At 52.3% G+C, this 27,666-nt stretch overlaps 1 protein-coding gene across 7 annotated transcripts in view; it reads right to left on the bottom strand.

The window, feature by feature from the left end:
- Positions 1-27,666, bottom strand: part of SLC29A3 (solute carrier family 29 member 3) — a 59,677-nt gene that overhangs the window by 6,179 nt on the left and 25,832 nt on the right. For 3 of the 7 annotated variants that reach the window (XM_032608784.1, XM_032608786.1, XM_032608787.1), the window contains 3 exons: positions 20,887-21,113; positions 16,515-16,677; positions 10,147-12,532 (listed from right to left, as the gene is read on the bottom strand). In XM_032608784.1, coding sequence (XP_032464675.1) covers positions 11,881-12,532; positions 16,515-16,677; positions 20,887-21,113 — 1,042 coding nt within the window. In that variant the 3' untranslated portion in view covers positions 10,147-11,880. Of the gene's footprint in view, positions 1-9,023; positions 12,533-16,514; positions 16,678-20,886; positions 21,114-27,666 lie in introns of those variants that run through there. The other 4 variants (XR_004346268.1, XR_004346267.1, XM_032608789.1 and 1 more) reach the window with 4 other exon arrangements.

Genomic DNA, 27,666 nt, shown 5'->3' with positions numbered 1-27,666 from the left:
TCTGTGGGGCAGGTGGGGAGCGGGAGATAGCCCCTAGCGGGTCCACTGCAAGCCTTGTCTCCCCTTGCCCTTCCTCCTCTACATATAGCCATCTCAGGCACAGGTGAGATAAACAGCCGTTCAGCAGAAGTTGATGTGCACCAAAGGCTGTCTAACTACTGTCTGCATCTTCCCAGGACCACAGAGGGCAAGGGGGAAAGAACAACTCTTCCTGTCTTACTTTCTGGGCGGGGGAGACAACTCACAGAGGCAAGCAACCCTACTTCCGCATCAGAGTCTCTGCATTGCCAAAGGGTATCTGAATTGGAAAGGGGACATTGGGAAAGGGTTTTATATGGAGCAAGACGTGGATAATGACACCAGCAACAGCAAGCCAAGGAAGAGGTATGGGAACCTGATGGGGCCTCAACTCATGGCGTGCAGTTGTCGGCTGCTACCTCTTAGCAACCAACTTTCGCCCCTTCTGTCACCTGAGGACCTGCACCCTTCCAGGACGGAGATGGAGGAGGACCAGGCAGGACCCCTCTTCCTATAGTTGCTCCTTGTACAAAATTCTAGGCTTCTTGGGCCTCCCCCACCCCCCAGGATGGAGCCCATGGCTTCTTTTAGAATCGTCTAGTCCCCATGGTTTAGGGGTTACCATAGTGGCAGCGGCATGGAGCTCTATCTTCATACCCTGAAGTGGTACAGACACCCACTGTCTAGATACTGCTTAGGAGACAAAAAGGAGGCCAGCCATCGACGAGGGGACTCATGTTCCTGCCCACAGTCTGTCCTGTGTGTCTCTAGGGGGTGAGAAATGGTTTAAGGAAGAGAAGAAAGGGAGCCCCTGGAATCTTGACGAATTTCTACTAGTCCTGGCTACATTTCTAATAAGGCACGGCTTTGAATATTTAGAAAGACAGAGAAGAGGAAATAGGAGGATAGACTCAATGAGGAAAATAAGAGGTTGACCTGGCTCAAAGGAAGTGGAATTCAAACTTCTAGTAATAAAAAGGAACATCTGTGGGCCCGGGGCAAGACTACCAATGGAGGCCCATATACCATGTGTCTCAATACGTTAGTTATAAATCAGGTAGCAAACTTAAATACAATATATTCTCCCTTCTACCTTGACACATACACCATTATAACAACCCAGAAGGTTTGAATCTGGAATTCTCTGACTCTGGAATGTGATGACTCTGTCCCACACCTGGAGAAGCCTCCTATGCACAATGTGGCTACCCCAACCCATATGTCCCAACTCAGCACCACTTGCACACAGCCATCCCTTGAATCTAGAAGTTCCTCGAGCAGTCTGCCCTTGGGGGGATGGACCTAGGAAAGAGCCTGCCCAGGTCCTGGTTGCAGTTTGAGCCCATTTAGGCAAGGGATCCTGGGTACCCAGAGGATGGTCCAGAAGGGGGAAGAGGTGTGACCTCCAGGCTGTCGTGTCCCCTTAGATTCCTTGCCCCATGGAATGGGGTTACAAATGGACCTACAGGTAGTTTAATAATAACAACAAGAGCTAATATCTTGTATACCTTTGCAGTTTACAGGGCGCTCTGCCCCGATCAGGATTTTGAGATATGCAAGATTAATATCCCCATTTTGCAGGTAAGCACAGTAAGGCTCAGAGAGGTTAGTGACTTGCCCAAAGTCCTCTGATTGTGAGCTCTGCACACTGGCTCTCTATTTCAAGAATTGAGCCGGTTAGTCCTTACCCGTCTGGGCAGAGCCCAAAGGTCTGGAGCAGCAAAAAGCAAGGAAAGGGGAATTTCCTGACATCCTCACAGTAGGCTATGGATCAGCCATTAAATACCAGCTGGTGTGGCACTAACAGGCTGGCACATTTTGGCATATGACCCTTCCCACCCCTTCTCACAGAACTGTGTGAGCAGAAGGCAAGCCAGAGACAACTACTTCTGAAAGACGACTTTGATAAAGCCAGGCCAGACTTCTGCGTTCTTAGCTCACAAAATGTTATTAGAAAATGCAGTCAATTCAGTTTCTGTTTCAAAAAGGGCTGCTGTCTGGTAATGGCTCATTTCCCTTTTTGAGTCTCAGCAAAGACTCAGCAAAATGAAAAACAGTTAATACCACCTCAGCAGCTAATGGGTGCCCGAGAACAGGTAGGAGGCGTGACCGCACCCCTAGCAGGAGGCAGCCCTGCACCCCCCCACCCCCCCACCCCCCCCACCCCCACTTGCAACTCCAAGCAGTGGGCTGGGGCTGACTCAGCCCTCAGGCCCTACCCTTTCTCGCTCCCTCCTCCCTCCTGAATACTGATGGTGAAAGGAGCAGGTGGGAAAGATGCAACTGAGGAGTAAAGCCACGGGGCGCCAACCTTGGGGGCTGGTGGAGAAGATGAGCTTGGCACTTAAACACAGTCTCTGCCCCGATCCGTGATCAGCTTAAGGAACGATGTGCGAGCATCCACAATGCGTTTGCTACTTGAAAGACCTTCCAGTCCTGAGCCCCCGACTGGAACGGGAGCAGACGGAGCCCTTGCTCTCTCTTTGCTCAGGCCAGGTCATCAGCTCCTGACAGCCCCTCATCCGTCTCTGGTGGCCCAGCACCTTTGGTTCTCCAAGTGGGGTTCCTAGACCGGCAGCATCAGCACCGCCTGGGAACTTGTTAAAAAATGCACATTCTCGTGCCCCACCCCAGACCTGTGAAATCGGAATCCCTGCAGGTGGGTGCAGCAGTCTGCAGTCTCTCAAGTGCTCTGGCGATTCTGAGGCGAATTGCTGCTGTCAAAATCTTTAGGAGCTGGAGTCCTGGAGTCAGACAGACCTGGCTTTGAATCGCAGTTCTGCCACTTAGCAGCTATGTCTGAATCTTAGTTCTGGCACCGATGAATTGGGGATAATGCTACTTCCTCATAGTGGGATCAAATGGATTAAGATCACGTGTTAACATGCTCGGCTCCTAGTGCTGGATAAACGGTGGCTCTTCTGTTTCTCTGGAAATCAGATTAGACAGGGTGGCCTCAAGGAGGCCATCATGGAGATGCTCACAGGCCAGGGTGTCAGGCCCATTCAGCTGTGTGGCTTCTGACCCATACCTAAAGCCCCCTCCAGCCTCCTGTGTCCTGTGACTGAAACTGTTGGCAGATCCAGTTTATTTCCCAGCTTCCCTAAATGGAGCCCTCCCACCCCTGAGAGCATCACAGGCCAACTTCCTCTCTGCAGTGACCTCACTGGCTAGTCGGCGGGACCTGCTGCATTTGCAGGCAGAGGCTCTGTTCCTCAGTTACAGTCTCCACTGTTCTTCATCAGAAGAGGGGTGAGGATCACCTTTGACTTGCCGATTTCACAGGGTGATGGGGAGAAGGAATACTTTTAGCACAGATGAAGAGTTTTATGTGGATTAACTCATTTAATCTTCACAACACCCCCATGAGGGCAGGTACCCTGTTTTATAGATAAGGAAACTGAGAGAGGTACGAAACCTGCCCAAAATCACCAATAAGAGATAGAGTCATGATTCAAAGTCAGGCAGCCTGGCTCCAGAGTCCTGCCCTTCAGCACTGTGCCCAGTACAGGGACACCATCGGATGGGACAGGTCATTGTAGCCAGGCAGCCAAGGGCTCTGAAGCCTTGGAACATGGCCCCTTTGACAATCTGATGGAAGCTATGGCTCCTTGGTCCACGGCAAGCACGCCAACTTCCGAATATGATCTCAGGGTTCCGTGAGCCTAGCATTCCATCCAGAGGTCTCCAGTCGAGACCTGGGAAGAGTCTTAGAAGGAAGTAGGAAGGACTTAGAAGTCCAGGCGCATTAGACGTTCCGCCCTCATTAAACTCCAGAGAGCAGGACTGGGGCCAGAGCAGCAGGGATGGATGCTGTCGGGTGAGACTGCTGGGGAAAAGATCCCATGTCCTTCTTCTGTCCAGAGTGAAGTGTGTGAGAGGTGTGCTGGGAACATGAGGCTGTTTCCAGAATAAGAGCAGGACTGAGGATGCTCAGTCTCCTTGGGGCTCCGGGACTCCATCTGGAAGAATCTGCAGGACAGCACAGGCCTGGTGCCAGCCGGTCTAGAGCAACCCAAGTATCGCCCTGCCAAGAGGCAGGGTGTGGACTCGGTGACCGCAGGGCCCCTCCCAGCTCTGGGTGTGTGTTTAAGTCAGGGATAGGAGGTGTGGTGATCCCAGGACGTCACACTTTGCTCTGTGTCTGGGAAGATGGGCCCCCTGGTTCCTTGGTACCCTGGAGCGGATACACGCAAGGCGTCTGACATGTCAGGTCCACACAGTGAGGCTCCTGCCTCTATCACACCTCTGTAAACCTTGCCTTCAGCTTGGTGAGCTCGTGGTTCAAGTGCCCATGAAGACTGTAGCCTTGGTTACTGAAGACCAGTGACTCCGCACCAAATCCCAGAGAGGCACGGAGGGCAGGCTGGGTGCCTGTTGTCACTCACACTGGACAGGTTAATCCAGCCTCCTGGAACCCCATTCCGCCCACCCAGCATGCGGCCCGGGGCTCCTCAGATCTGCAAACCATTTAAATTGGCAGTGCCCTCTCAATCTTCTAAGGCAGCAGAGTGGAGAGGAGAGAAGACAGGCTTCAGAGCCTCACAGCCCTGGTCTGAATTCCAGTTCAGCCTCTCGCCGACTTAACCCCTCTGAGTCCCAGTTTCCCTCTCTGTGAAATGGGATGCCAGCCCCACCTGGCAGGGTTCTTATACATGGCACAGCCTAGCCATTGTAGGTGCTCAGTAATCAGCACCTCCTTTACTGTGATGCAGGCTGTGCCCTGCCCTGCTACAGAAGCCAGGCTTGCTCAGAGGCTCTCAGCCAGGCCAGTGCCTCACAGAGTCTCCCTTAGAGCCGTGGTCTGTGACATCGCCCATCAGAGAAACACCTTATCCAACGAGTGCTCTTCCAAGGTTAAAGGCACCAAACCCCGCCTGGGGATAACAAAGCAGAGTGTCATCCCATGGGCCAGAAATGCCTTTCCAGATGCCTCCACCAAAAAGGTGGGCAGGTGAAACAAGTAGGCGACGAGAAAAGGAAAAGAAAGCATCTGTACTTTCCAGACAGAGCCAGTGGACACAGCTGGAATCTTCCCAGAACTCTGCACTTAAGAGGCTTAAATGATGCCCTCTTACTCTCATTCACAAACCTGCCTGCATCCTAGAGCAGACCCCAGACTCCCAGCCCATCCTCATCTCCTCTTTTCTCTTCCTTCCTCCTCCCTTCCTCCCTTCCCTTCCTTTCTCTTCTTTTTCCCTTTTTAAAAACATCACTGGGTGAGCAGCACCATAAAGCCACATTCCTGGGGAAGCTCCTCCAAGCAGACTATTGGCCCCAACTATGGGCAGCACTCGGTGCAGGGGAGGGGCCAGGAGCTGGGATGCGGAGGCCAGCCCAGCATCCAGTGAGGAGGAGAAACGAGGGCAGTGGGTTAGTACTGACAGTGTGGCGTCAGGTGAACAGGAAGGTCTGAAGACACAGCCTTCTGGGAGGAGGTGATTAGCACTGATTATGCACCAGGCTCAACTCTAAATGTTTTATGCGCATTCCTAGTTACCATCCAGTGTATACAACCACCAGAGGCGGGGCCGGGACTACAATCACCACGTAGTCGTTTGAGAGAACAGAGTCAGGTTGAACTTTCCCGTGGTCGTGCAGCTAGGAAGTGGTGCGGGCTCAAACCTAGACAGTCCTGGCTCCAGGGCGCAGACTCTCGGAACCATTTTGGACACAACCAGATGGCCCTTTCTAAAGGGCATCTGGGTACCTGGCCATATGTCCACGAGGAAGGCAGGGTAAGTGTTGGGGTGTCTATTTTTTCCAGCTGAGGCTTAGAAAAAAGTGAAGTGGCTTTTGCCCAGAGATCAGAGCGAGGGGCAGAGCTTGGTCTGGGGTCTTGGATTCCCAGCTTTCTGCCTCGTGCACACGGCCTGCCCCAGGTCAGGCATGACCCAGGCAGGGGCCTGGGCATCAAAGAGCAGGCATCAGAATTGGAGGTGCTGGCCCAGACAAATGCTGGGCCTGGGGACCAGACAAAGGGTGGGCACTGAGCACTGGGTACAGGGTGCCCGCCACGGGGGAGGCGTTGGGCATCGCAACAGACTGTCCAGGCAGCAGCAAAGAGTGTGAAGAAAACACATTTGTTGAGGATCTGCTATATGCTAGGTACTCTGACCTACAATACTGGGGCATATTTAATCCTTCCAACAGCCTTGAGAGACTTTTCATTTTAGATGTGAGAAGGTGTCAGCGAGACTGGGCCAAAGTGACCCAGCTAGGAGGTGGCAGAACCAGAATCCCAGCCTCTGCCAGGCATCAGGAGCTATGACTGACTCCCCCATCCCAAGCTGCAGACCCCGATCTCCCTTTAACTTGCAGTCAAGGGCAGGAACATCTCAGTGGGGTGCACAGGGTCAGCTGACTGGACTCTTGTGGGGCACAGAGCACGGCCGTCATCATTGCTCTCCTTTGGAGTCAAGCCCACAGCAGCCTGACGTTGAGGTTGTCCTCTCAGGCTGATGCTGCCTTTCTAACTCCCGCATGGCCAGCTCCTGGGCGGGAGCAGAGGGTTTGCACTGTGCCCTCGAGTCACCTTGTTACAAATGCTGTGAGCTGATGCAGCTCTGCCTGGCCATGAGGTTTGCCTGGGGTAGTTCATTGGCACCACGGGTAGTCACAACTCCTGGACTTTTCACCCACTTTGCAGATGAGGAAACTGGCTCAGGGTGGCTTCGTAACTCACACAGCCAGTGCCTGGTGGGTCCATCAGCAGCAGTCACGCTGGGGTGACCTCAGCACCAGGGGCTGGCGTGGGGGAGATGGGGACATGGGACCAGGAGGGCAGGGGCTGGGGACTGAAATGGACTGGACAGAGCAGGCCTGGAAGCAGCCCAAGATGCCGTGCCTGACAAGGAGTGGTCATAGTGGTGAGCCTGACGTGGCCCAGGATCTGCATCCATGGGGGCCCAGTCCAGTACGGGGTCTGGCCAGCTGCAGTAGTCAGATCAACTAGGCCAGGGTTCTGGGCACTGTATCTACTCAGAAGAACACTCCAGCAATCCGTGAGTGAGTAAAAGGGGTGACAGAACCAAGGAGAAGGTGAAGGTTCAATATGGGAATATGAGGGCAGGGTAGGTGAGGACCTCTGAGTTCAGGAAGACCTAGGTTTCTTGTCTAGGGCACTTAGTAGCTGAGTGATCTTGGGTAAGTTACTTAACCTCTCTGAGCCTCACTGTGTTCATCTACAGATGGGGGAATAATGCAGATAAAGCATCTGGCACAGGGAGCATTGGGCCAGGAGTCTGAGCAGCTGATGGAAAGGTTGCCCAGTACCCTGGGTCTGTGGCCAGGTGGCTAGTCCCTGCCTCCGCCGGCTAGTGGGGCTGAAATTCCTTGTGGGATCCTGCCTGGGTCAAAGCTGGATTGGAAACTGGGCTGACCCCAGCCAACGGGTGGAGAGCAGCAGTGACTGAGACCGCAGGCGTAACCGGCACTGACAAAGCTGCCACCAAGGAAGTGATGCTGGTAAAGTAGAAACTAGATACTTTCATTCAGAAAGCACACAGGGTTAAGATGAGCTTGGGCTTAATAGGCACATGAAAAGATGCTCAACATCGCTAATTATCAGAGAAATGCAAATCACAACTACAATGAGGTACCACTCACACCAATCAGAATGGCCATCATTAAAAAGTCGACAAGTCACAAATGCTGGAGAGGGTGTGGAGAAAAAGGAACCCTCCTACACTGTTGGTGGGAATGTAAGTTGGTGCAGCCACTGTGGGAAACAATATGGAGGTTCCGCAGAAAACTAAAAACAGAACTACCGTATGATCCAGCAATCCCACTCCTGGGCATATATCCAGACAAAACTATAATCCAAAAAGATACGTGCACCACTATGTTCATAGCAGCACTATTCACAATAGCTAAGACACGGAAACAACCTAAACGTCTGTTGACAGATGAATGGATAAAGAAGATGTGGTACTGGACTTCCCTGGTGGCGCAGTGGTTAAGAATCCGCCTGCCAGTGCGAGGGGACACGGGTTTGAGCCCTGGTCCGGGAAGATCCCACATGCCGCGGAGCAACTAAGCCTGTGCGCCACAACTACTGAGCCTGCGCTCTAGAGTCCATGCACCACAACTACTGAAGCCCACGCGCCTAGAGCCCATGCTGCACAACAAGAGAGGCCACTGCAATGAGAAGCCCGTGCACCGCAACGAAGAGTAGCCCCCGCTCACCACCAACTAGAGAAAGACTGCATGCAGCAACGAAGACCCAACTCAGCCAAAAATAAATAAATCTATAAAAAAGAAAAAAAGAGGATGTTGTACATATATACAATGGAATACTACTCAGTCATAAAACAGCACAGAATAATGCCATTTGTAGCAACACGGGTACAACTAGAGATTATCATACTAAGTGAAGTAAGTCAGAAAGAGAAAGACAAATACCATATGATATCACTTATATGTGGAATCTAAAGTATGACACAAATGAACCTATCTATGGGCTTCCCTGGTGGCGCAGTGGTTGAGGGTCCGCCTTCCGATGCAGGGGACACGGGTTCGTGCCCCGGTCTGGGAGGATCCCACGTGCCGCGGAGCGGCTGGGCCCGTGAACCATGGCCGCTGGGCCTGCGCATCCGGAGCCTGTGCTCCGCAACGGGAAAGGCCGCAATGGTGAGAGGCCCACGTACCGCAAAAAACAAAAACAAACAAACAAAAAAATGAACCTATCTATGAAACAGAAACAGAACCATGGACCTTGAGAATAGACTGGCGATTGCCAAGGGGAAGCAGTTGGGGGAGGGATGGAGTGGGAGGTTGGGGTGAGCAGATGTAAGCTTTTATATCTAAAATGGATAAACAACAAGGTCCTACTGTCTAGCACAGAGAACTATATTCAATATTCTATGATAAACCGTAATAGAAAAGAATATAAAAAATGAATATATATATATATATGTATAACGGAATCACTTTGCTATACAGCAGTAATTATCACATTGTAAATCAACTATAATTCAATTTAAAAAAAAAAGATGAGCATGGGCTTTAAATTTAACCTCCAGTAGAATAAAATCTTTCAACTGACTTTTGGCTTTCTCTCTTCTATCTGAAGTTCTGTAGTAAAGCATGCCATGGTCTCAGAAGCCAGGACCCTGCAGTAACCCCCCTCTCACATCACGTCCAAGCTGATTAGAGGGTCCCGAATGTTCTCAGGAGCACTGGGCTGAAGACAGCAGAATGAATGGGCTTTGCTAATAATACCCACACCTGGCTCAAGCCTCCTCATGTCCCCATGCATGTAGGAACCCACTAGTTAAAGAGTCAATTGGCTGCCTCTAGCTTTCTTTGTTGAATGAAAGGAGGAAAATGAAGATGTGTATGGCGTGGAAATACACAAGGGCATGCACTAAAAACTGCCACTTGGGATTAAATCAGAGTACTACCAGACAAAGGCAACCTCTCAGGGATTCTCCTCCACCTCTTTCACTGAAAAATCCCCTTCTCTTTAGCAAGTTTTGTTCACGCCCCCAAACACGTGAGCTAGTTCCACAAGCCTCCTGGGGTCACATGAGACTTGAGACCCAGAGCAGACAAGCCCCATGAGCTGCTATTACAATAAATGGGCGACAAGGGTGACTGAACTCCACTGTCTGCCCCTCTCCTTGGAGGTGTATTTTTATTTACCTTCCTCCCTGAGAAGGAATGATCCTTTGCAAAATGCCCACTAAAGTGAGCAACAAAGAAAAGTGGGCAAAAGCCCGGATAACCCTCCCACCAGCCAAGCAGTCGGCCCCTCTTCCGGCAGAGGCCGCGGCAGCACAGCTGGCACTGCGAGCCCGTCATCTCCTCAGCTCCCCTCAACACTGCATCATCACACTGGCCGCCCTCTTCCCCATTCACTCCACGCTGATTCCAAATCAACTCACTAATGGGAAAGCTACCCCCCTTCAACAGAGCATGCGAGGCCCCCAGCCCTCCTCCTCTGTTAGCTCCAGGGTGGTCCCTACCCCTGAGCTCAGACTGCTGTTGTACCTTAAAACAGACATGCTCCCCATTGATAAGATACCTGAGGTTGAGATGCGTCGCCTCACCTCCCAGACAGATGCCCCAAGTGATCAACAGCATTGAAGTCAGTGGGAAAAAACCAAGGGGAAGATTTCAACTTCCTGCAAGGGGAGGGGAGAATTTATTTTTAAAATAAAAAAAAATTTTTTTTCCAAGTATCAAGTTTCAGAAAACCTTTCAAGGGTGTCCTTTTCAATCCTCTGGCCAGAGAGGGAGCGTGTACCAGCCGAGTCGGTGGGGAACATCAACTGCTGACACTGGGTGGGTCGCTGGCTGCTTCCGGCTCTGTCAGCTGTGTCCACAGGACACCTCGGACCCGGTGCGCTTCAGAGCAGGAGCGGCCGATTCACGGCTCTCAGGGTTTTGCCACTTCTCGGGGCAAGCTCTGTGCTTCCTGCACAGCTCTTGAGAAAACTCCTGGTCTGATCTAGTTCCTTCCTCTCTCGGATTCCCATGTCAGCCTGCTCCCCCAAGGAACAGCCTTGCGGGAGCCTTCAAGGAACCTGAAAAAATATAGATTACTACTCATGTCAGGCAATCACAAGTGTGTGCAGGCCTCAGAACCTGAGGGGTTGCCTTTTGAAACAACAGCTACAAAATATACAACTGTGTCCAGAAAAAACCAGGACAAAGCAACACCTAATTCTGTTGAGTAAAGCTTCAGAGCTCAGCTGATGTTCATAATAAACCAAACTAGGAAGGTGAAGGGGCTACTGGCCCCCTCTGGACACCCTCTGCCCCTCCAGTCCAGTCTCCATCTTCCGCCTGCTCCTTGGCTGTGACTCAGTCCACAGGGGCACGGAGGAGATGGGACGGGAGGAGGGAACACGCCTCCTGTGGGTCACAGCAGGCTGGACGTGTCCCTCCCTTCAGGCCTGGGGTAGAGCAGCCTTACTATTGGGTTGGCCAACGTCTTACGGAGAAACCCGAAAGCACTTTTTGGCCAGTCCAGTACTTCTGGGATATAATGCATAACCCCTTAGGGTTCCTACACCCACTCTTCAAATATCCTTAAATTACTCAATTTGAGTATGCTGTTTCCTGCCAAGACCCTAAAACAGCCACCAATAAGGCTTTCATTAAATACCCAGGTATTTATTAGGCCCTTGAACCAATGGCCTTGACATACTGTAAACATGGACACTAAACCCTGCCCTGACCCAGGCCATAGACCACTTTAAGCATCCCTGCTTGAAATCCAGGCCTGACATGCTTGGTCCTGGGTACAGCAAGGAGGCCCTCTGGAGCCCATGTCCAGGGAAGGAAGGGCTCCTGGAAGGCCTGTCTTCCCGGGGTTCCCAGTCTGGTTGGTGGAAAGTGGAGGTCTGCACAGGCTTGGGTCTTAGGCCTGAGGACTGGGCACCCCAGGGGGACCTCCTCCGGGTAGGGAGGGCTAAGGAGTCTCGCATCTTGCCATCAGCTGGAAGGAGCAAGGCTGGGAGAAGGCAAAGGGCCTGTAGACGGTCTTGGCACTCACCCTGTAACAACTCAAGAGCCGAACACTGGCAACACCTTCCCCAAGAGGGAATAACAACAGGCAGAAAGTACCCATCGGCCAGGAGCTTTCTGTGTAACTTGTAACTGTGTCTTATTCAGGTGTCTTTGGTCCTCAAAACATCTCAGGACATCTGTCAAAGTATCTGGAATGTCTACCTGGTCCCGGCGACAGCACTGGTCCCAGCTCCCTGGCAGCAATGAGGCCCGGGTGTGATCTGTGCTCTGCAGAGCCCAACCCCAGCCCTTCCTGCTCGCCGCCTGGGCCCTCCTGGCACTTCCTGCCCATCTTGCTGAGGCTCCCAGGCATCGCACAGCACCGAGGTCTAGCCACCGCCCCTCCTAGATGAGGTGCACGAGCAGGGCAGAGCACGCTGAGCCAAGCACCAGGCCCAAGCACATGTAAAAGGACATCACCACCCCAGTGGCCTCGGCCAGCTCCCTGGGCACGATCTTGGGCCCATAGATGAGAGCCAGGGTGCTGAGGTAGCCGTTGCTGAGCCCCAGCAGAGAGGTGAAGAGCACCGGGTACACGTCAGACTGGAAGACCACCGTGTGCAGGTGGACACGGGGCTGGTAGTTGCAGAACACAAAGAGGGGGACGAGACAGGTCCGGAGGAGCACAAGCCCGGGGAGCACCTTGCTCCTGGGCCCTGGCACCTGGATCCAGGCTGTGATCTGCCGGCCGCACAGGTCAGCAAAGTTGTACAGGAGGAAGGTGGTGAGGGGGACAAAGAACTTGGTGCTCCACGGCGAGCCCGAGCCCTTGCTGAGGGACTCGATGTTGCTGAGGATGGCGGGGAAGACGAGGCTGGTGATGAAGAGGAGGTAGATGATGCAGAAGCCCAGGCCGGCAGTCTTCTTCAAGATGGGGAGGAGGGGTGGTGTCTGGGAGTCGCTGGATCCAGGGGCCACCAAAGGGGGATTGGGGAAGTCCTGGGGCAGCTGCTCTTCACCAGAAAACACAGCCGGCCAGACAGGCCTCATATAGTACCTACAGGAGAGAGGCTAGTGGTAAGAGGGGCTGGAAAGTAGGGTCACTCGGGATTTTCAGAGACAAGGCCGGGGACGGTCTTTAGGTCCAGCATGTAAAGCCTAAGCCCCAGGATGCCCTCACATGACACGTGTGCTGCGGGGTGGCCAGAGGGAGACCTGCACAATCCCCAGCCTTCCTGTCCTGGAGCTGCCTGTAAGGCTGGACTCCAGTCCATTGTTCTGTGGTGCCGGCCGTGCCATGAGCAGGGAGAGAGGAAACCAGCACTGACCGCTGCATGGTGAGCCTGGGATCCAGTCTTCACTCACTTATTTTTGTTTGGTTTTGGGGGTGGGGAGAGGTGGAGCTAAAGTAGCATTTATTCTTCAAATGTAAAAGTAATTTAAAATCTTAAATTATAAAAGTAACACATGCTTGATGCAATACACCCAAATAATACCTAAGAGGAATGATACAGTAGAACAAGAACTCTCACCTCCCACCTCTGGTCTCACTCCTTAGAGATACAGATCATTAAAAGTCTGGTGTATATTGTTCCATGCACATGCAAACACCACACACACACAGCTATGTTTCTTAAGCAAAAGTGGGATCAAACTATACATATTGTAAAACTTTTTGCAACAGTATAACTAACATAATATAAATACATTATATAACTGTCTACATGCATAACTATTATACATAAATGTATACACACAATTGCCTAAAGAAGAGTATCTTGTGGTCATCCCTTCACACAGGGACAGACGGCTCTGTCTCTGTTGCTGCAGAGTATTTCACTGTATGGATAGACAATTTAACTGCTCCCCTAATGCTGGACATTTAGGTTAGCTCTAGTTTTTCTCTACTACAAATAATGGTGCAATGAATGTCCCTATACATAAATCCTTGCACATATATACTAGTATTTCAGTAGAGCAAATTTCTAGAAGAAGAACTGCTGGATCACAAGGTTTGTATCTTTAAAATTTTGATAGATATTGATAAACTGCTCTCCAGATAGGGAGAACCAATTTATCTCTGCTTTGTACCACCTACCTACCCTAACTAAAGTAACCTAACCCTTCAATCTCCATGAGAGCACCTGTTTCTCTAAAAAGAACTGACCACAATTTATAATCATTGTGTTGGTTTACTGGTTTATCATCTGTCTCCTTCAGTAGAAGACAGCTCTCTGGGGCAAAGACACATTTGGCTGTTCCCAGCTAAATCTCTGGGCACCCAATAACCCTTCAAAACATAATTGTTGAAAGAACTGAAAAGCCTATAAAAGTATCTTTTCCCGCATATACTCAACACTGAATATGATCAATTTTTTCAATTTCTGCTACTCTGACCAGAGTAGAAAAGGCTTGGGTCTCTTTGCATTGCTGTGTGACCTTTCCTGAGTCACTCAACCTCTCTGGGCCTTGGGTGCCTAAAAACCAGGAGACATGGGCTGATTGTATTAATATATCTCAAACAGAAGAACTGGTGTGGTGCCGGGGAGAACAGCAGGTTGGTGATAGCGGGGTTCTGGTTTCAGCACTACTTCTGCCTCCCCACTGTGACCTTAGGCCAGGTACTCCCCTCTCGGGGCCTCAGTTTCCTCCTCTGTAAAATGGAGGGGCTCTGTAGCTGTAGTTTCTGAGATCCCTGCCAGCCTTCCCATCCTAAGAGCCTACATACTGTCCATAAGCGAGTCACTGGGAGGACTCCTCCCCAGAATCACTTTTCCATGTAATGCTGAGCTGAGCACTTCCGTCTTAAACCTTGTCTTGTTTCCCAATCACTATTTAGAGAAAGGACTATTCTTACTTCTGCTTCTACTCAGCATCAAGTCCTTGCCTTAGTCTGCTCTGAGGAAGCTGCCCACCAAGTTCTTCTGGTCAAAGCTCTTCTTCATAAGTTCGTCCAAATCTAACTGCACCCTACCGCAGTCAGCAGCTTCCACCACTGCGTGAGGCTCAGTTCCTCCTGAGTGGGATGGGGCAGCCTAGCCCAGCCCTCCTGGGTGCAGCACCTATGGGCTCCCTTTTGAGTAAGATTTAGTTTGAGCAGCCCTGGGAGCACAGCTCTAAAGCTCCATCCTCAGATGGGTTTCTGTAAACCCAGAAGCCTTGACCCAAGTGTTAGTATGCAAAGAAATAGAAACTTCCATGGGCTGGCATAGCCCTGGGTTGTTCTCTTGTCTCACGTGCTCAGCTGCAAGGATTTTGGCTTGCTTAAGTGAGACTGAAAACTAGGGTGACCACCTGTCCTGGTTTGCCCGAGACTATCCTGGTTTTAGCACTGGAAGCTCCCGGTCCTGGGAACCCCTGGGACTTCAGTCCCAGGCAAACAAGGAAGGTTGGCCACCCCGGTGTAAACAGCCCACGCGAGGCTCCCTGAAACAGGACACAGGGAAACAGCAGGAGTAGTGGGAACCTCCTGCCTTCTGTTCATTGACTCAAAATAATTTAGTCAGCAGCAACAAGGTGTCAGGCAGTATATGAGGGGCTGGGGGACAGCGAGCCAGTCAGACCCCAGGAATCACAGGGGCATCATCGTGGAGCACAGCTGGATAACTTTTGATGACAGCCGTGAAGGGGCAGGGAGGGGGTGGGCAGACTCAGGTCTGTAGCCACCTGGGGTACATGGTGTCATCACTCAGTCCCCTTTTATCTTCCTGAGGCCACGGAGGCCAGCTGAAGTTACAACAATCCTCTAACTGGGGAGAGCAACCTGCCCCGGCAGATTCAGGATTCTGGTGAAGGCAGGGGGCTCTGGGGATTAACGAGGCGACTCTCACAGGGACAGAGGAGTCAGTGGTGAGGAAGGACCTCGCCGTCACAAGCCAGGGGTGCAGCAGGATGCAGTGGTAATGGTGCAGCCAGGAAACGGCTCCAGGTTCCAACGCCCACCTACGACTCACCAGGTAAGAAACCTGGGCATGTCTGTTAACTCTCCAAAGCCTCAGTTTCCTCATTGGTAAAATGGGAAAATACAGTAAAAACTGCACGAGGCTGTCATATATCCTAAGGGGAAAATATGGACTGCTTAGCTCAGTGCCCCCCACACCAAATCTGTTCCCGTGGATCCGGCAGAGCCAGGACCTGCGCTCTTGCCCGGCTCTGCGGCTCGCACGCTGTGGGACCACAGGCCAAGCACCTGGCCTTCTCTGTCTCCGTCTAGTCACCTGTATAATGGGGAATATAATTCCTGCCATTCCTATATCAAATACGACAATGGTTATGAAAATGCATTGAAAAGAATAAAAAGCAAGAAAAAGTCACGGGTCATTTTTTAAAGAGCAGCAGGGAGCAAAAAAGGAAAAGGAGGAAGGAGAGAGAGACCGAGAGAGACTAAGGCGAGGAAAGCGGTCCCGCAGGGTCGAGAGGCCCCGAGAGACGGGGGTTAGAATCAGAGGTTTGGAGTTGGGCTCCAATGCTGGTTTTGCTGCCGACGGGCTGTGGGACTCAGGCAAGTAATTCAGCCTCTCTGAGCCTGGTTTTCTCATGTGTGAACGGGCGCAATTACGATAAGTCACAGTGCTGCCCCCATGAGAAGCGGGTGTGTGAGCTTTAAGAAGCCCCGTGAGGCCGGGCTGAGCACAGAGCAGGAGCAGGGGAGGTGCGCAGCCCAAGGAGCTACTCTTCATCTTTATCCTTCCTCAGGTCCCACTTCCGCCGCCTGCCCTCTCTGATGGAAAACACGCAGACTCCGGGGGCTCAGCTGCTTGGGGTTGCTACGCAAAGCCAACTTCTCATGTCCAACGGCCCAGCCAATTTACTGAGCAACGACTACGAGCCAGGCACAGCTCGAGGCATGGGATACAGCAGAGAGCAAAACCCACTCTATTTCTGCCCTCAGGGGAGGTCACACTCCAGCAGGGAGACAGGCAGTAAACCAGGAAACGAACATGGGCTCTAGCTAGAGGACAGAAGAACTCAAGCAGACAGGATAAAGGTATAAGCATACATGAGAGAAGGATGCCGCAGAGAGCTAGCGCGGGCCTCACCTGGCGTAGTCCAGCCGCGGCAGCAGCAGGTAGAGCCCGATGCAGAGCGCCAGGAAGACGTCCGCCGTCAGGAAGAAGGCCAGGGTGCTGTCCGTCACGTCACTGGCCCCCGCCAGGTCCACCAGCGAGGCCACGGCACTGAGGGTGCCCCCCATGGCTCCTCCTGCAGAGAGCGTGGGACCCCCCACGGATGGTCAGGGCGGGCCCGTCCTCCCTGCCTCTCGGCCCGCCCGCGCTCCACTCCAGCTCCACGCTGTCCCTGCTGAGAAGAACGCTGCTGTTCTCACAGTACGGCGAGGCTTGGCAGACCCGGAGGGTCCTGCAGCCGTGAGCTTTCTGACTCTGGGAGGGTATCCCCAGCCCAGCTCTTCTCCAAGGGGCATGGAAGAGGCTCCGGCCTGTCCGAGCACAGGCTCCCCGCTGCCTCGAGCGAGGCCAGCCGATCTGGGGAGTCCTTACCGGTTAGAAAGCCACCCAGGAGCTCATGGAGCTTACCTTGTACCCCACGGCAGCTGTGCACCATACACGCGTGAACACGCATGCACACTCGCTAACACACACACAATCACATACACATACCTAGGCTACCACAAGCTCTCACACACACACACACCGACACACAGTCTCAAACCACACTGTCACACACACACTCAGTAACACACTCCTATATACTCACACACCATGCCACCCCAAACTCATACACGCACTCGCATGCACGCAACTGCCCCACCGCATGGAATGTGCTCTCCTGCCGAGGGCTTCGGCACGTGGCCCAGGTGACCACGTGGCACCACATCTTTCTCTGCTACCTAACAGAAGAGGCAGCACAACCTAGCCGAGGGGACTCATGGGTCCAGGAGCCAAACAGATGTACATCTGACCCTTGACTCTGCCACTTGCTCGCTGTGACCTGGGGGCAACATGACTTCTTGGGACCAGAGTTTGCTCATCTGTAAAATGGGGACAATGACACCTGCCTTGCAGAGCAAGGCCTGAATCAGATGATGTTTAGAAAGAGCCCAGCACACAGCAGGCTTTCTACAAATGTCAGTCCCCTTCCTCACCACAATCACACAGTCACTTCTGGGAGGCAGGCCATGTGTCTTACTTCTCTGTTGAACCCTCACAACCGTGGGTGGTCAACTGGTGCTGGCCACGAGTCAGAGCTTATACATGGTCCATGTGAGCAGATCATTACTCCTCTCAGCCTGTTTATTTGCCTGGAAGATGGGACTCACACTTGTCCTGTCCCTCCCATGAGACTACAGTGGGATGGAAATGGAAACAGTGAATGGGAAAAACAATGAATACATGGGCACGCCCAATAGGATCAACACAGTAAGTGCCTATGAATACAGGACTGCCTGGCTGCACGGATGGATTTGCCTGCGTTAGAGGATCAGGATACTGAGTCTCAAGGAGGCAAGAGGGCCACTGACTGCAAACAGCCAACTGGTCCGTGTGGGCACGAGCTGCTTTGTCATTACTTGGCAGGTCTGACCAGGCACCACTTCACTGCCCATTGTTGCACAGAGCAGAGGTGGGAGAGCGACAGCTGGGCCCTCGTCCAACACGATGCCCATCCTCGCTGCCTCACCCACACTCTGACTGACACCTCTGTGGCTCTTTTTCTCCCCAACCTTCTCAATATGAGTTCTATTAGCCTGGGTGGGGCCAGAGGTTGGGATCTGAGAGGAGGGCAAAGAAATGAAAGTTAGCATAGTGATGTATTAATTCTAGCACAGACTCTAGAATCAAAACATCTGAGTCCAACCCTGGCTCTACCACTTCTACGTGTGTGTGACCTTCAGCAAGTCACTTAACTTCTCTGTGCCTCCGTTTCCTTATCTGTAAAATGGGGATGTTAAAACCCACCTCTTAGGGCTGTTACAAAGATTAAGAGGATCATTACATGTAAAGCAGGACAGTGTCTGGTACTGAGAGGTGCCATATAAATCCTCTCAGATTCCCAATTAGGTGTTTTGTTATTTCTGTCCCTCCCACATCAAAACAGCAACAACAGGGTAAACTCTTTGCCAAGAGGGTGCCAACTTCTGAGAAGCTGTAATCCCCACCTGGGTGATTTGTAAGAACTGGAGTTAAACTCCGTAAGACATTCCCTAGCTGCCTTGAGGAAGAGATCTTAACATCACTGCCTATTGATTTTCCTCTCTCTCTTGCCAACTTGTAGAGAATTTATAATATTATCATCAACAACAAACCAGGCTTCCGGGAGCTCATCCTTCATGACTCCCTACTTTTATCTCATCAGTTATGGAAATACATGCAAACGAGGGACTTAAAAAAACACCAGTACAAAACAAATGAATTGTTCCTCAGATGCCAACACACACAGAATTCACAGATGGGCTCCTCTGGACAAAAAACAACGGGTGCTGGTGAGTGGCACTGAGGCCTCTGGAAGATCGGGACACCTCACATCTTCCAGGGTGATGGGTGCCCACTGGGAACTGCACACAGTGGTGACAACGGCTTAGGGCCCAGGGTAATTAATACTGAAGTGTGAGTACTAGATTTCTCTACTTTTTCAAAAATGGACTTTCTTAAAAATGCACGGGAGAGTCTCCTTCTCTGGAAGGTTTGCAGGTGGCCAGATGAACCTGAAGGGCGCCTTGCCAACATATCGGTGTGTTTGGTCACTGGCTCCTGGAGAGAGAGCCAGCAAGGTTGTTATACTGAAAAATCCTCTAGCGGTATGGAGGGAGATGAGGGGACAAGAGACCAGGATGACAGAAGGGATTAAATCCAGTGTTCAGTGGCCACTTCCCTCAGCTTAGGCATGCCCTTCTTGAAGCACTGCTAGGGGCATATTGATTGTACTCAGGAAACTTAGCGATGGGTCCACTTTTATTTTACTTTACGCCCAAGGGTTTCTCTGAGGATACAGCCAGAAGCCTAATCTTACATCAAAAATGGCAAACAGACTTGAGCTCACATCTGAGCTCTGATCTGTTGACAGTAAGTGTCTCCAGTGCTATGCTGAGAAGGATTTAGACACTTAGGAGGAAAGATACAGATCGATTAGTGATGTCTGGCACTGGTGTGGGAACAGGGAGGAGATATACATGTGTCCAGGTATTTGTCATCCCTGTCACATACTACTTGGCATTATCAATTAATGGGCACAGAGAAGATTCTTCGCAAAATGCTTCTCAAGTGGGCAAATGCTTACTGCACCCCTTCACACAACATGGACATGCAGAGACACTGAACAGAGCAGCTGAGCTCCCAATCTTGCTTTAAGGGATGGCGGTCTCCTGGGAAAGCACAGATTCTTCCTGACCCAGCTCCTTTTTATCTTGTTGAGACATTTGGGTGAGAGAACAGAACTGCTAAGGTCTAGGCAACAGGCTTAGGTTAGGATCAAAATTTTAGTTAAAGGGGTCAGCCCAAGTCATGTCAGCAGCCCCATAAAATGCCAAAGTTCAGGGTAACAGAGGAGTTTATTACTAGGCTATCAGCTCCTGGGAGGCTGAGTCCTGTTCATCTTTGAATCCCTGGCACATAGTAGGTCTTCTACAAAATTACAGAGGAAGGAAATACAGATAGAGGGGGGGAAAAGATGGAGAAAAGAAGGGGGAAAAGGTAGGGGAAAGGAAAAATAACGAGAAGGAAAGGGGACAGGAGAAGGGAAAGGAGGAGAGGAGGGAGGGAAAGAAAGGAACGCTGGTTCAGGAAATGCACTTGGTAGGCAGACTGTATTTTCCAAAAGGAGCTGCAACTATGTCTCTCCTCCCATTACAGTATGATTTTCATACTCACCCACTGAGATATGTGGGTCTGTGTTTTCTCCCCGTGAATCCAGGTAGGCTTATGGCTATAGTGGAAGTGCCCCTAAATGTCTTTCAAGGCTAAGTCATAAAAGGAAATAATGCTTCTGCCTGGGCCTCTTGGGATGCTTGTTCTTGCAACCCAGAGGCCATGCTACGGGGAAGCCCAGGCAGCCGTGGTGAAGACCACATGGAGAGAAACCCTGGCCCCAGCCCCAGCCCCAGCTGAGCTTCCAGCTAACAGCCAGCACCACCACACCAGCTGGGTGAGCACACCATCTTGAAAGTGGATCCTCCAGCTCCAGGCGAGCTATCCTGGCTGATGGCACGTGGAGCAGAGGAGGAAAGCTGTCCCTGCGAACTTCTACCCAAACTGCAGACACACGGGCCAAAGAAATGATTCTTACTGTTCTAAGGCACTAAGAAGTTTTCGCGTGCTTTGTTAACACAATAATAGATCATGGAAACACAACTAACACTCATTTCTTTTTCTGGAAGGGCTACCACATGCTCACCTCTGGCTCCTTCAAATAACCCCCAAGTAGACTGACCCGCTCAGCCGTCTGGACCCCCGCTCTCACCTGATATCAGCGCCTGGGAATTCCTCATGGGGAAGGAACCAGTCATGCCGAAGACGCTGCTATTGAAGATGGTGGAGGTGCCGCTGAGGATCGCCATGCAGACGATGGTGACGGCAAAGAAGCTGTGAGTCCAGGAGGAGGTGTCCACCTTTACCAGCACGGTCATCACCACAAAGATGGCCAGCATGACAGTCAGCGAGGCCAGCACGCGGACATGAATCGGAACCCTAAGGTGAGGATACCAGAAGCGGTTAGAGACCCCCTCGGGCCTCCCATGCCAGGCTGGGCTTGGTGAACATTCTTAAGGGAAGCAGGTGTGCTCAGTGGCTGGGACTGTGCACTCTGGGTCTGAATCCTGCCTTCCTGGCTCACAGTCCTGTGTGGACTTGAATTAGTGACTCTATCATTCCGGTTTCAGCTTCTGCGTCTGTACAAAAGAAAGGAGAATCAATCTACCTGAAGGTGTGGTTGTGAGGATCTCTGGCGGGGAGTGTATAGAGCCAGGCAGCAGTACCCGGCTCAGGGCAAATGTTCTCAAATGCTGCTTCTTTTCATCTTGCTGTGAGGTTCAAGGACAGGAGATGAGGGCTCTTGAGGCGAGACCCCCGTTCCTCCTGCCACGGGGATGAGCTCCCGCTGGCTTTGTCTAGGGCTTAAACAGAACAACCACCCACTGGATTCCTTCCCCCAAAACTTAGCCGTGGCAGGGAGAGAAGGGAGAAGAGAAGAAAATCATCACCATCACTGTCGTCATCAAAGCAAACACTGAGATAGTACTTCATTTGTGCTAGGTGCTCTTCTAAGTGGTTTCTAAATGCTAACTTGTTGAATTCTCACACCAGCTCCACAAAACAGGTATTCTTACCTACCCCACATATACAGATAAGGAAACCGAGGTCACAGAGGCTAAGCAACTTGCCCAAGGTCAGTCAGCTGCTCCCACCTGTGCTCTCAGAACGACACTCTACTGCCTCCCTGGGAATGAAGGGAATATGGGTGGCCCAGAACAGGTGGCCAGGGCAGAGGGAGGCTCCTGTGATGGTCTCTGTTGTCATGGGCAGCAGCTGACACCAAGCTAGAGCCAGCTACCCCCATCCAACCCCACTCCTGCATGTAAGCCTTACGCCTCTCCCAGACTCCAATCTGCCCAGACACCGTCCTGCAGGGAGAAGCAGGGAAGCCTAGCTCTCTGTGAAACTGCATTTTTATTGCAGGGAGAGAGAATATCATCTAAAGAGGCTGTTTAAATCATCAGATTAGACTAAGCTTTAAACCAGATTGGATGTTTAGTTAATTTTCCTGCTAACCAGTGGGTGGCGGCTGGGAGAAAATCCAGATTAGTTATATACAAATTTCTTTTGGATAAAAAAAGAAAGACATGAAAGGTAGAAAAAAATATATACATACATAAAGAGGTGTGAAATGATGAGCATGAAAAGCAAGAAAGGATTTTTTCAAGGTGCTTTTGTGGCCCCAGGCTAATTTGAGTTTCCTTCCTATCCTTGGCTGAAGGGAGAGCAGGTGCTGCCTGGGCTGTGTCAGGGGCAGAAGGAAGCCTGAGGAAGTGAAGGGACAGTTCAAGGTTGTGGTGTGAGGAGCTGGGATGAGGACCCAGGTCTGCTGAGCCCCAGCCCATGGCTGTCTTGCTAAGTCGCGTCCTCTCTGGTGTGTTCATTCCACAGATAACACTGGCCAACTACTGTGTGTCCAGCGCTGGGCTGGATGCCCGGGACACAGGACAGACGAGGGACAGGCATTTTGCTCCAGTGTGCAAAGTGCTCCATCAGCAGGGCCATAGGGCATCCTGGGCACGTCTGAGGGGCACAACACCCACTCTGAGCATCTCATAGGTTTTTTGGAGGCGATACCTAAGCTGCAGCGTAAGGTACGTCTGGATGTGAGTGCACATATCTTGTGAGAGAGAGCGTAGCACACTCAGGGAATTAAAATGGACTCTGGCTGCAGGTGACACTGGGAGCAGAGGATACCAGACAGACATGAAGCCCCACCCTGGAGGGCCTGGTCCAACTGATAAGTGCCAAGACTTGCTCCTCAGAGTGGGGCGTGGAGTGGGCACGCAGGCTTTGTCTGCCAGCATCCCTCCCACCAAGAGCACTCCTTCCATGCCAAGTTGTCCTGCGGAGGTGGACGGTCAAACTGTCCACACCAACCCATCCACAAATGAGGGCACACGACCTGGTCTGGGGTGATCAGGGTGTCCCACCCATACCTCTGGCCACTGGATTGGGTTAGGGGTTAGCATGTGACCTAGGCAGGGCCAGTCAGTCATCGCTGGGACTCAAAGGTAGAAGCTGGGTCTCTGCCAGGACTGTGTCGGGGGCTGCTGGTTCCTATCTGGCCAGCTGCATGGGTAGAGGCCACATCTGAGATGAAGCCAAGTAGGCACACACAGAGCTCAGGGCTGGCGGATGAGAAGGGCGTTTATACTCCCCTAGATCCAGCAATGGAGGCAGCCCTGACTTTAATTTCCTAAGGAAAGAATGAGAAAATCCTTTTTGTGTCTCTTTCCTTTGTTACCAAGAGTGCCAACCAACACGCAGAGGCACATCAGGGTTTCCAGTTGGGGAGCGACAGAGAGACTCCAGCCCTGAGCAACGGGTGCCCTGCCCTCCTGCCCTCCCCTCTTACCAGGACGCAGGTTGCAAGTGACAGGTGATTGACTAACACCTCCCAAGAACAGCCTTCAGCCAATGATGGGGAAGTGGGTGGGTAAATACCCCAGCTCCCACCCCCTCAGGTGTGTTCCACACTGGCTGCCAGAGTTTTGAGCAGCCGAAGCTCGGTCACCTTCTATGGGAGCTGGCTTGATAAGGCTTCCTTTACTGGCTGCCAGCCCTTCCCAGTCTCCCCCCTTCTCCTATCGTGGCCCCCCAAATAAACTACCTGCACTTGAATCGTTTTTCCAGGGTCTGCTTCTGAGAAACTCCACATCAAGACACATCTTCCCAGGGTCTGCAGGGGACTTGGCCTGGGCAGGAGCTGGTGGGCAGTCAGGTGAGCACCAGGACCCCAGGGGCCCCTGAGTATCTATTTTAAATGCATACCAGGTGCCCTGAAGGCTGGTGGTCAGGCCTTACTCTGATGCTCAGGGTGATGCTACACACTCAACCCTGTCACACAGACCCCCCCGCCCAACTCTCTCCCAGGAGCTGCAGCTTCCCCACCCACCCCAAAGATAAGAGCCACAGGGGCACAGAGCCTGAGTCCAGAGACAGAAACCCTGCCAACTCTGCCACCAATTCACTGTGTGACCCCAGGCAAATATTCAACCTTTCTGGGCCTCAGTTTCCTTGAAAAAGAAGAGGTGGGACAAGAAAAAGTTCAGGTTTCTTCCAGTTTATGCTTCTAAATCTGAAAAAATTCAAGTGGAGAGAAAGGCTGGGGACTAATGCCCCAAAGTTTTAGCAGTTCCTTGGGGCAAGAAGAAGGCGAAGGACAGACTAGGAGACGTGAGAAGCGGCACAGGGACAGGGCCCCGTCTCGTTCTCACCCCCAGGGCTGGCATAGGGCCTGGCAGGCACCTGGTAAACACCTACTGGATGCACAGATTGATAACTAAGGGGTCCCAGCAGTGCACGCTGGGCCTCAAGCTCCCCTTCACGCTCTGCTTTTTGTCCCCCTCAGCATGGCAGGGAGACAGCTGGAAACAGCAGCAGCGATCCCAGCCAGCTTTGGGAATGGCCTCTGTCTCCAACCACCTCCTCCCAGATGCAACGCAGGAAAGCTTCCCCCCATGAATGCTGCTGGCACCCCAGAAGCTCTCTGTGCCTGTCAAAACAAGGTTAAGTAGTTGCCTGAACAGGAAAGTTGCTTTGGAGAGAGCTGGGGGACTTCTTACCCAGGCACCCCCAGGGCAGGGAGAGGAGGGCAGAGTGAGAGAGGAGGAGGTAAACACCAAGTGTATCACAAAAGCAACGCAGCTCCCAGCTATGCCCCCCTCTCTGCCCCGGCTCACATCCCTGACCTGCACAGGTCTCCTCGCCAGCTAGTTGCCAGCTGCAGAACCCATTCTCAGCTGGAGCTTCCCTGCAGAGGCTCCAAGCCCTCAGGGGTCTTGCCTAGGGCTATTGTCAATGCTTGTAAAGCTTTATAAAATGTGCCCGTGCAAGTCCACCCCATATCCACTAGCGGGGGCACACTGCCTTACTCTCTGCTTCTTCCACCTGGACAGCGGCCCAGGGGGTGGTAACACTGTTGGGATTTTAGGGAAAGTCTAGACAAGTGCTGCCCTAGGCTTGGTGGCTCTGCTCTGGCACAGGGGACGTCTGAAGTGACAGCTCCAGCCCTGGGACCCTGGGGCAGGTCATAGTGATATGAGATTCTTGGAGAGGGCTGCCAGATGTACCCAGGCTGCCAGCTTCCCTCCCTTGCTCACGAGGGCTCAGGACCCCAGGGGACTGATTTCTTCATAAGTCTCCAAAATGTAAATCCTCCTCATAAGTATTTATGATGCTACAGATTTAACATAATAAAACACTTGGCGATTATGGATGAGCCGCTTAGATAAAGCCAGGGTTCTCCAGGAGGGGAGAAAAGGGGACATTTCAATCTCGCACATTAAATAGAAAACAGCTTAGCTCCAAACCATCTTCCCACAATCCAGAAACAGACAGAGGCTGGGAGCGTTTTCCACATGGCCCTCACCCCTCTCCTGGAGCCGGGAAAGGGCACAGGCAGGCCCTGGCGTGGGCAGGACCCTTCTGGAGGACGCCCTGTAACACTGAGCCCTCAGAGCCAGCTCCCAGCCATGCTCCGGAGGGCAGTGCCCACTGCAGACAGACCCAGACCTTCTTCACCACCTCTTTCCCTCCAGTAGCCTGAAGCCAGGGCAGAAACGGGCTCCCGCTTATAAAGCCTGAGATGCAGCTCTGGCTGCAGGGAGGGGTCCCGCGAAGCTGGAGAACTAGGCGGCAGGGGGCCCAGAGGTTCCACGCACAGATGTGGGGGGAGAAGGGTCCCAGTTCAATCCTGCCTCCAACCTCTTAATGGCCACATGACCTTGGGCAGGTCACCTCTGTCAGCCTGTTTGCCCATCTGTAAAACAGGGGAATAAATTTGCTGCTCTTGGCCACTGCAGATTAAAGCAGAGAATGCCTCCGAGGGCTCTGAGTGCTGGGAATGCTAACTGCGATGATCAGAGGTTATTCGCCCAGGGCCCAGAGGCTGGGCCTTCCCCGCTGCCGCTGATCCCCGGTCCCGGCTGGCTTCTGGCCTGCTGGACCTCACGACCACAGAGGGGACAGTGCCAGGTAAGACGCCAGCTCAGGCCAGCCCTTCCTGGCACTGTGGTCCTGCGCACATCTCCTGACCTCCACTTTGGACAGAGGATCATGATAGGGGCCTGGAAAGGAGACAGGGCGGTGAGAGGCCGAGGGACTGCCCACCGCCATGGCTCTGTCACCTCTTCCTTGTCGTCCTCTTCTTGCATGCCCTTCCTTTCCTCATACCTTCTCTTCTGAGTCACTGCCAGGGACCCAGCTCTACCCTGCTCATAACTCCATCCCCTGCCTCCTTCTGGGCGTGATCTCTGGAGGCTGTGTTCCTCCTGCCAGGACACTGACCGTAGCCCCATGTGCCAGGGACAGGCAAGAGCAGGCAGGTTAGGGGCCAGCTGGCTTTCGGCCCCCAGGCCGTCTCAGACCATCCTCCCTCTTGCTTGTCCAGCCTTCACTTTGGTTTTAAGAGGCGTGCAAAATTCTTTGACATTCCTTCCATTGAAAGGTGCGGTCCCTGGTCCCTTAAAACTGAGTGGGCAGAAGGGACAGTATGTGACTGCAGAGACTAGGTTACCAAAACCATGCAGCGTCTGCCTTGCTCTCTTGGGGCGCCTGCTCTTCAGCCACAACATGAAAAGTCCTGCTACCTGCGAGAGACCGAGGGGAGGGACAGAGACAGACAGAGAGAGAGGTGCCCCGCGGAGGCCCCAGCTGCCTACAGCCACATGAGAGAGGGCCAACCAGAGCTGCCAGGTGAGCCTGCTGACTCCCAGAACCATGAGAGACAGTGGCAGTGTTTTCAGCCACCATGCTCTGGGATCATTTTTCTGCAACAACAGATCATTGGAATAACCCCACAACGTAATATGTTTGGAAAGACTGGTCTATTCAGGCTTAGCACACCTGAGGCACATGCGCTGCCCTCTCTCCTCCTGGACTCAGAACAGACATCAATAATCAATCACAGCACACTCCCTGAGGTCAGACCTGCCGCAGAATCCTGTTCAAGCAGAGATCCAGGTAGTCACTACAAACTGAGCAGAGTTGGGTAAAACAGGCTTGCCACCAGCAACCTAAGGTTGCAGTAGGCCGTGCCCAAGAGATGCCCAAGTTTCTGAATCACAACGTAGCTACCTTTATCAGCTAATGATAGCTTAGGGGAAATGCAGGCAAAGTAGCTCAGGCTGTTACCCCTGTAAACCTAAATGGAGAATGGATGGCACCAGTCACCCAGTGGGGTGAAAGGGCCACAGGCTATCTCCTAAATCATTCCTTCTTCCACAGTGCATCCCACCCTTCACAAATGCTGTGTCAGAAGTCGCCCACTGACCTCCCCCATAGGCGGTCGACTCATGAGCTGCTGTTACCAGCTTGGCACTGAGCACTGAGTGACCCGTTCCCATATAGTGAGAGCCAGGGTGGTGGGGTGCCAGCCTCTTAACTTCTAGCTCTGATGTTTTTTTTCTTTTTTTTGACTGCTCCACGTGGCACGTGGGATCTTAGTTCCCTGACAGACCGGGGATCGAATCCGTGGCCCCTGCGT

The sequence above is a fragment of the Phocoena sinus genome, chromosome 16 (genome assembly GCF_008692025.1).
Source record: "Phocoena sinus isolate mPhoSin1 chromosome 16, mPhoSin1.pri, whole genome shotgun sequence".
NCBI lineage: Eukaryota > Metazoa > Chordata > Mammalia > Artiodactyla > Phocoenidae > Phocoena > Phocoena sinus.
The sequence above is the reverse complement of the archived record's forward strand: the minus strand, read 5'-3'. Positions and strand labels throughout refer to the sequence as shown.